The sequence below is a fragment of the Parasteatoda tepidariorum genome, chromosome 6, assembly GCF_982258835.1.
Source record: "Parasteatoda tepidariorum strain Cologne lab strain chromosome 6, Ptep-v5.0, whole genome shotgun sequence".
In the NCBI taxonomy this organism is placed as follows: Eukaryota; Metazoa; Arthropoda; class Arachnida; order Araneae; family Theridiidae; genus Parasteatoda; species Parasteatoda tepidariorum.
This window is the reverse complement of record NC_141760.1, coordinates 21,691,887-21,702,015: the sequence shown is the minus strand read 5'-3', so window position 1 is coordinate 21,702,015 and position 10,129 is coordinate 21,691,887. Positions and strand designations below refer to the sequence as shown.

The following is a 10,129-nucleotide window of genomic DNA, read 5'->3' as shown; positions in this document are numbered from 1 at the left end:
AACATTCGAGGACTATATTGGGAATTTAAATTATGAATGATGTTTATACCATGTTACACATTGACTTTTTAGCACATTTCATCTGTAGTAACTTAGAAGGTATTGTTCAAAAGGCTTTAGAAAAATAGCAAATATTGCAATACATTTTGTAATTAAATTCAATTTTTATTATTAGATATGAACACGTAAAGAAAGGATCGATTAAGAATGATTATGTATGTAGTTTTAAAATACGTTTACAATACGTTTACAATGACATAAAATTAGTATAGGACAATTTTTTTTTCATTTATGCACTGCTTAAAAACTGATTTACAATCAATAAAATAAATAAATGAATATAAATGGAGCATCAAATGTTATTCTCCTTTATAAAAATTATTCAGTAAATAGACACTGCATACGATAATCGAAGAATACAGCAATTACTGGTACTTTAATAAACAGCTTTTAAAATTTTAAGCAATAAGAACTAACTAATGCTGCGTTTTTCACTTTGAAGGGTGCCCATTTCTTACTTTGAAAAGTTTTCTTGAACCATTTGTGAATTGGCTAAAAACATAGACGGAACTTATTAATAATTAAAATATACTTATGCGGGTTTTTTTTCACTTTAAAAAGCATTCATTTCTAATATGGAAAATCTTTCGTGGACCGTACTTACGTATTGACTAAAATCGTAGACTGCACTTGTTACTGTGTTGAAATATACTTTTGCAACGTCCTTAACTTTAAAAAGTATTCATTTCTTATACGGAAAATCTTTCGTGGACCACTTACGGATTGGCTTAAAACGAAGATCGCACTTATTACTGATTCAAAATATACTTATGCGATGTTTTTCACTTTAAAAAGCATTCATTTTTTATCTGGAAAAGCTTTCGTGGACAACTTACGGATTGACTAAAAACGTAGAAGGTACTTGTTACTGACTCAAAATATACTTTGCGGCGACTTTCACTTTAAAAAGCATTCATTTTCACACTGAAAAATTCACATGGATCACTTTTGTATTGGCTACAAACTTAGGCGAATTTTAAAACTCTAATCACCTATGATTACTGACTCCAAACTAACACCTAACGATCAAGTTGTCAAACTAGTTTATAAAAATGATACATTTAAGGAAAATATTCGAAAAAATGTCAATATTTTATTCACGACATTCTCGAACAAGTATCATTGCTCTTTCAAAAGTGCTTGAATCCAATAACCGATCGTTCAAGATATTATGGACCTTCATTTTTTTAGCGGGAATTTTCTCTTCATTATACCAAATTATTTGTTTTATCAACTTCTTTTTCAAATATCCAGTTGCAGTTGTCGTTACAAACGATGACAAAAATAGCAATCTACATCCAGCAATTACTCTTTGTAACTTGAATCCTATGAAAGAGATTTACGATGTTTGTAATAACAAAGTAAAAACTCCAGATTATTGCAATTATTCTGTTAACATAAATGGTGGGCTCGTTTCTGCTGGTGTATTTCAATTTTTAATGCCTATTAGTCAAACTTTATCCGCATCTGTCTCAAATGGCACATTCAACCCATCAATGTTAAAAATGATGGAATTCCTCAATAGCTATACTAAATTAAAAGCAGTAACACGAAAAGCATATGGAGCTCAAGCGAAAGATTTCATTCAATATTGTTCTTTTAAAGGGATCGTTTGCTCAGCTGACGATTTTGAAATTATTCAAAATATGCAATTTGGAAATTGCTTTACATTTAAACCTTTATTCTATGATAAGAGTCTAACGAACAAATCTTCATTCCTTTTAGATAATAATGATTTAGAAATAATCTTAAATTTGGAAACCGGTTCTTACGTTACATACATTTCTAAGAGTATGGGAGCATTGGCTACTATTCATCATATGTTCTGAGCCTAGAATGGAAGAAAAAAGTATTCTCGTAAGCCCTGGCTTTGAAACAATCATAAAAATTAAATCAGCTGAAACCAAACGTCTACCAGCTCCATATGAAGATAAATGCATGGATTACCGGTCCGAGAAATTGAATCCCAGACAATGTATATTGCTTTGCATACAGGAAATTAATCATGAAATATGCGGTTGCGTTGATCCCACAGTCGATATTTTTTTGGAAGATACTTTAACTTGTGATATGACCAACATTAAACACATTCTGTGCTTAGGCAATGTCATCGACAATCTTCTAATCCATCACGAGAACTGTAACTGCAATGTGCCTTGCTTTTCTATAGATTACAACGAACAAGTATGGAGATCATCATGGCCTTCTAGAAAGTATTTTGACAGTTATCTGAGTCTTAAATTCAATCTGAGTAAAGATTTAAAATCGTTCAAAAATGATCACGCATTTTTGAAAATTCATCTAGAAACTACAAAGATAATAATAGAACAAAAGCCACTGTATGATATTTCTGAATTTTTTAGCAGCTTAGGAGGAAGTCTGGGACTTTTTTTAGGAATATCATGCATGACAGTCTTTGAAATCTTAGAAATTTTAATCGTGATATTAAACCACAAATTCATTTAATATTTAATTCATTAATCCAAAATTTCAGTATGAATGCTAGCTATATGTGTTCAAGTAGTGATAAAAATCTACTCGTTCCAATTTCCTGGAGTTTTTTTCATTTAAAAAAAAATCTTTATGTAATTTGTTCTAAAATTTAATTTTCAAACTTTACAGTGACATTTAAAAAGTTTTATAATTACTTTACTGATCGTCTGTCACAATAAATATATATATATATATATATATATATATATATATATATATATATATATATATATATATATATATATATATATATATATATATATATATATATATATATATATATATATATATATATATATATATATATTGCGTACATACACTTTTGGCATGTAGAACGGCTGCCTTTTTAAGTTGCGCTCTCATATCTTGTTTAGGTTGATGATCCTAAGAGAGATCAGAATAACAGTACTAAATAATCAACAGTATCAAAGGGGTTTACCATAAAAAAATTACAGAAGTGTTAGCACCATGTAAGGAGCGTCCGGCATCCTATAAGATCAACAAGGTGAAAACATACTTGAGGGTGCCCTTTGGCGAAATTGGAGACTTATGTTTGTCGCCATTCCTGTTTGTTTGGAACACCGTGGTAACAGGAAGAGCGGCCAAAACATAATGATATTTCAATAAAGCATTGGAAAATTTCAACAAAACATGGACCAAAACTTAATAAAATTGCATTGAACCCAATATAAGTAAAATTAATAAATCCAATAAAATGCATTTTGAATCGAAACAAAAATTAATTGATTAAGCAAAGAAAGAAAAGGAAGAAAACAACTCACTTCCTCATTAAGCTTGAATATCCTCAGATTTAGGTGCACGGAATTCTCTAATAGCAGTTAGATACTGTCTAAATTTATCATGAATAGAATCTGGGTACCTCCATCGCCACATTAATTCATCGAAATACAAATCGAAAATGGCGTCTGTGGTACCGGAGTGGCGGTGGACATTTTTTTCTAAAGTCCCTTTTTATGACTGCCCACATACCTTCGATCTTATTGACCAGAAGAAGAAGTAACCTTACCAGTCGGTATCCAACTTAGAACTAGCGAACCTCTGAAATTACATATACCGTTGAACATTTAAAAATAATGCTTAAATCTAAACCAATCAAAATCACGATTGGGTTTTAATATCGCCCAACTTGGCGATCAACCGCCATCACAACTTGGCGAGAATCAAGAGGCGCCCTCAAATATAGTCTACCAGATCAACAATGATTTGAGTTAGGCTCTGCCACGCGTGCTTCGGATACGGAGAGATTAATCTCCGGCTAATGCCCTATAGTAATGTTTTAAATAATATTGCTTCCACGCTATGTATAAGTTTATAATATTGTTTGCATTAAAATTGCTTTATATCAGTTTATAATGTTGATAATAAGCACCTCTGGCATTTTATAATCCTATCATATTCTCTTCATGTGATGTTGGTGCAGAAAAATTCCAGTATGCAATTGCTTCTAGTATATATAGTCTACCCTTAATATTTCTGTTTAAACTCAACTTTCCTGGAGTTATTTTGAATAAGAGGAAAGTATAAGTAGTAATTGTGGTTTGATTTAAATAGATTCATTAAAGAATCTCCTAAATAAAATTTATCCACTGCTGTTACAAAATAAGGAAACACGATATAGACAAACGAGCTTAGGCCGGACAATTTTGCTCGCTGACGGTCTGAACAAAACTAACAGACAGTGGACGACTCAAATATTATATTTTTGAAGAGGAAGAGCTTTAATTTTAATGACTGCGGACAAGATCCAACAAGAATTCCCACTAAACCATCATTGAAATGTATAATTGGAACCATCATGAACTTGGTGTTGATCCATGATAGTCAAACCTCTCTTGATAGTTAACCATCATAGTATTAAAGTAGCATTTTCCATCATGGAATGTTGGAAGTTTGTTGGCATATCAAAAACCATGAAAACGTAATGGAAAAAGTCAGATGATGGTGACCATCAAATAATGTTGGACCATCATGAATCGCACCTAAACCAAGATAAACCATCAAAACTTTTTGACGGAACCATCAAGAATTTCGACTTGTGTATGTTAAGATGCTCAGTATTACGCCAAAACCATCTTTACATCCCAAACAAGCTGGCACCCACCGACCTGAAGCTGGGTGGGCTTCAAGCATCCCCAGAGGAACACACCCCAGTCCTTTGCAAAGACAGCTCGTTGGTTTTAACCATTGGGTCATCGCAGTCCACGATAACAACATAAATATTTCGTAACTTGCAAGGTTATTTCTCTAAGAAAGGGATAATCTTTTTATTTGAAATATTTTCAAGACTTTGAATGAATATACATTCTGTCAACCTATCTCCTTGTTTTCTTTGCATAAATTTTTTATGTACAAGGTTTTCTTAATAATACGATTTTAGAATTCCTTTTTAAAATGAAGTGAAGAAAAGGAAATTATTCAAGTACTATCCTCAGATATGCTAATTAATTTGAGAAGACAGCATTTTAAATTATAAATTTAGACACAAAAACTGATTTTCTCTTAATAAACATACCTTTTTTTTGTTGACTGATTTGGATTTCTGACCAATTACAGGGAGGAGCTGCAATCTGAAAAATATGGTCCCAATAATTTGGTAAAGAGAGCGGTCCAAAGTGTGAACCCCTTTATGTGAATTTTACTTTTTGCTCATTCGCCATATCTCGAGAAATTTTTTAAGCAAATTGAAAAATTTTTGAACGCAATTATAAAATTCATTTATCCAAAAATAATTTCAGTCAAAAGATAACTTTTAATAAATATTTATCATTATTTTATTTAATATTAGACGGAGAAATTTTGAATTTCAATGTATACAATTTCTTACATCATTTTAAAGAATATAATTTTACATCGCAAAATAAGAAATTTGAATGAAATCGATCGAATACTTCCTGAGAAATCGAATTTTTCTTTAAAAAAATGGTATATAAAAAAAAATCCAATTTCTCAAGAACTATTCGACCGATTTCACTCAAACTTTCCATTTTGCCTTTTAAAATTATATTATTTTAAATTAAATAATATTAATTTTAAAAAATAGTATATTGAACTAAGTGATTACTGGATAGTATCAGTTTCTAACAACGTTTTACCAAATGAATTTGAATCTCGAATTCGTACCTCCTTTCTTTTAAAAATTACGACTATACTACTACTCTCTTAGAAATTTTCAAATCATGGTTCAAATTTTATGCAACCATAATATCGTGCTTAGTTTGAACTGCCTTGTCATACTTCTTAAAATTACACGCAACGAAATTACGGTTTATTTTGAACGGAAAAACGACCTTTTTATGATTGCAGCAAATTTGCACCATATTATGGTTGAAAATACTGATATTATGATTCAAGTTGAACAGATTTTTATGACAGAGTAGATATATGAAAACAATATATCAACTCAGAGGGAAATTATTTCCGATAAGTCAAATAATTTATTTTATTTTATAACTGGCGTTGAACACCCGACCCAATTCCAAGTTTACGACAATCAATGTTTAACTCCGTAGCGTTGTAATTTTGAATCAAACCCAGAAGAAAATGGGAGTTACTGGATTATGTATTGGGACAAGCTGGCTTTCGTGGAGGACTTCTTAATGCAACCAACCCACATTTACGTTGCACGGAGAAGAAAACCACGAAAACTTCCCATAGTTAATTCGACGAAAACCCATGATTCGCCTACCACTGAGGATATTTTATGTCAGCACTATAGTCGGGGAGACCTGGGACCAGAATTCGTATGAACCTGCCACGCCTAGTATTCGAGCCTGGGTCACCTCATTGAAAGTCGAACGCTCTGTCACTTGATCCCTCAATGCGTCTAATATTTAAACTTTTATAGTATTAGTTTTGAAATAAACAGACGTATCATGCTGATTCTTAGTTGGTTATGCAAATAAAAAGTTGCCTTTCGACAAGCTGTATTTTCTATGCATTATGAAATCAGTTTTATCATATTATTAGACTAGAGGTGAAATTTGAAATAACAAAACCAGTTTTACTGCCTAATGAAACTTGATGGTCTTTCTAATAATCGTCTTTCAATTTCTCCCTATCATCTCCCACAATTTGAACATGTTTTGATATTTTCAATACTGCGTTTCACTGTTGGGATTTTGTTTGATTTCAATAACTCTTTGTTTTTTTCTCTCTTAAATATTAATTTGCTGTCTTCAAATGTCTACAAGTTGTTGGCTTCATTTTTGACAAGAATTCTAAGAGTATGTTCATGGTGGTGGTTACGAAACATCCTGCATTTGAAAAGACGGTTTTAGTAAATGAGTATGGAGCACCAAGATTACTACTTCCGCAGGCAGCAGGTTCCGTTAGATACATTTCTAAAGAAAATCGACGATTATTTAATAAAAAGTCAGTAATGATAACTAAAACCGTGAAGATTTAAAGTTTAGAAATTTTTAAATTGACAATATAAGGAAACTTAATGAACCAATTTTACATTAAATAGGTCAAACTATGTCCCTTTTGAACATATTTTTCGCCATCTATTGCGGCAATTTTAAATGGTATCAATTGATTTATTGCAAATTTCTAAAAAAATTAGTCTTTATTTTTCTGTTAAATTCTCAAAATGATAGTCGTTCTTTAAAAAATAAAAGAAGCTCATAGTTATCCAACGTTAAGTTCAAAAAATCAATATAAATTCAAAAGAAATGTTTTGCATAAAATTTTATGAAAGCGGTAAAGTTAATTCTTCGATTTTTGCTAAAAAGAAAGCTTTTCTGCAACTATAAGCAAGACAAACAATTAAATAATTGATTTTATTTAGTAATAATGATAAACCATATTTTTCTATTTAGAGGGAAATTAAATGAATTTTTGAAGCTGTTATTTTACGAATAAGGAATAGTATAAAAATTTAAAAACTAATAATCAACAAACAAGTAAAACACTAAGAAATTCGTAGACTGTATTGAGAATTTTAATTATGAAACTATTGTATAATGTTTATATCATGCTACGCACTGGCTATTCTTTAATAAATTGTCTATTCTTTAATAAATTGGATTTTTAGCACACTTCATCTGTAACAACTTAGAAGGTATTGCTTAAAATACATTAAGAAAACTAGCAAATATTGCAATACATTCTGAAATTTCATTCAATTTGTATAATAAGATATGAACACGCAAAGAAAGGATTAACGAAGAAAGATTATTTATGTAGTTTTAAAATGTGTTTACAATATATTGAAAATCGTTAAAATTGACAATGACATAAAATTAGTATCGAACAAATTTTTTATTCATTTCAGCACGACTTAAGAACTGGTTTACAATCAATAAAATGAATAAAATAAATTAATATAAATATAGAACCAAATGTTATTCTCGTTTAAAAAATAATTCAGAAAATAGACACCGCTTACAATAATCGAAGAATACATCAATCATTTGTGCTCTAATAGATAGCTTTAAAAATTTTAAGCTGTACGAACTATTTAATGCTGCGTTTTTCACCTTAAAAAGTGTCCATTTCTCACTTTGAAAAGTCTTCGTGAACTACTTACGTATTGGCTGAAAACGTAGACGGCACTTGCCACTAACTCAAAATATAATTAAGCGGCGTTTTTCACTTTAAAAAGTACTCATTTTAAACATTGAAAAGCCCACATGGATCACTTGCGTATTGGCTACAATCTTTGATTGCTGACTCAAAACTAACACTTAACGATCAAGTTGTCAAACTTGTTTATAGAAATGATATATTTAAAGGAAATATTCCAAAAAGTGTCAATATTTTATTCACGACATTCTCGAACAAGTATCATTGCTCTTTCAAAAGTCCTTGAATCAAATAACCGATCGTTCAAGATATTATGGACCTTCATTTTTTTAGCGGGAATTTTTGCTTCATTATATCAAATTATTAATTTTATCAACTTCTTTTTCAAATATCCAGTTGTAGTTGTCGTAACTAACGATGACAAAAATAGCAATCTACATCCAGCAATTACTGTTTGCAACTTGAATCCTATGAAAGAGATTTACGAAATTTGTATTAACGAAGTAATAACACCAGAATATTGCAATTCTACTGGCATAAGTGATGAGATCGAAGGTGCTGGTTTATTTCAATTTTTAATGCCTATTAGTCAAACCTTATATGCATCTGTTTCAAACGGCACATTAATCCCATCAATGTTAAAAACGATGGAATTCCTCAAAAGCTATACTAAATTAGACGCGGTAGCGCGAAAAGCATATGGAACTCAAGCGAAAGATTTCATTCAATATTGTTCTTTTAAAGGGATCGTTTGCACAGCTGACGACTTTGAACTTATTCAAAATATACAATTTGGAAATTGTTTTACATTTAAACCTTTATTCCATGATAAGAGACTAACGAACAAATCTTCGTTCTTTTTAAATAATGATTTAGAAATAATCTTAAATTTGGAAACCGATTCTTACGTTACATACATTTCTAAGAGTATGGGAGCATTGGCTACTATTCATCATACGTTCGAAGAGCCTAGAATGGAAGAAAAAGGCGTGCTCGTAAGTCCTGGCTTTGAGACAATCATAAAAATTAAAGCAACTGAAACCAAACGTCTACCAGCTCCATATGAAGATAAATGCATGAATTATCGGTCGAATCCCAGAGACTGTATATTGCTTTGCATACAGGAAATTAATCATGAAAAATGCGGTTGCGTTGATCCCACGGTCGATATTTTTTTAGAAGATACTTTATCTTGTGATATGACCAACATTACACACATTCGGTGCTTGGACAATGTCATCGAGAATCTTCTAATCCATCACGTGAGCTGTAACTGCCAAGTGCCTTGCTTTTCTATAGATTACAATGAGCAAGTATGGAGATCATCTTGGCCTTCTAGAAAATATTTTGACAGTTATCTGAGTCTTAAATTCAATCTGAGCAAAGATTTAAAATCGTTCAAAAATGATTACGCATTTTTGAAAATTCATCTAGAAACTACAAAGGTAATAATCGAACACAAGCCACTGTATGATATTTCTGAATTTCTCAGCAGCTTAGGAGGAAGTCTAGGACTTTTTTTAGGAATATCATGCATGACAGTCTTTGAAATCTTAGAAATTTTAATTATGATAGGAAACCGCGAATTCGTTTAATATTTAATTCAACAATCCAAAATTTTAGTATGAATGATAGCGATATGTGATTAAAAATCTTCTAGTTCTAATTTTCTGGAATTTTTAATGTCGTACAAATTTTTACCTTTTATGATCATTTACATCTAACATGGTTTCAAAACAATGAAAAAGAAATTTAACTGGACATTGGAGATAATTCAGCAGCTTTACAGTGCTGCCATCTATGCGTGAATGAGAGTATCGTATTCTAATAGCCCATGTCACAAATTAAGGAGCGCAGGACACTGGAAACTTGTGAGCGGAATGGTGACAACACTGAGTCATAATATTGTGGTGTCAACGCTGGGACTCTACCTCCGTGTGTCTCGATTATGAGACTGATATATTAGTTCTTTCGGCTATAATATGTACCCATCTGCAAGGAACTAAGTGGCTTCATTGAGTGGGTCTAG

At 31.2% G+C, this 10,129-nt stretch overlaps 1 protein-coding gene across 1 annotated transcript; it reads left to right on the top strand.

The window, feature by feature from the left end:
* The first annotated feature begins 1,896 nt into the window (after window positions 1–1,896).
* On the top strand, window positions 1,897–9,695 carry LOC147807675 (degenerin mec-10-like). The gene is made up of 2 exons (XM_087166748.1): window positions 1,897–2,311; window positions 8,497–9,695. Exons 1-2 carry the CDS (start codon window positions 1,897–1,899, stop codon window positions 9,693–9,695), a joined length of 1,614 nt encoding a protein of 537 aa, XP_087022874.1.
* Window positions 9,696–10,129: the final 434 nt, after the last annotated feature.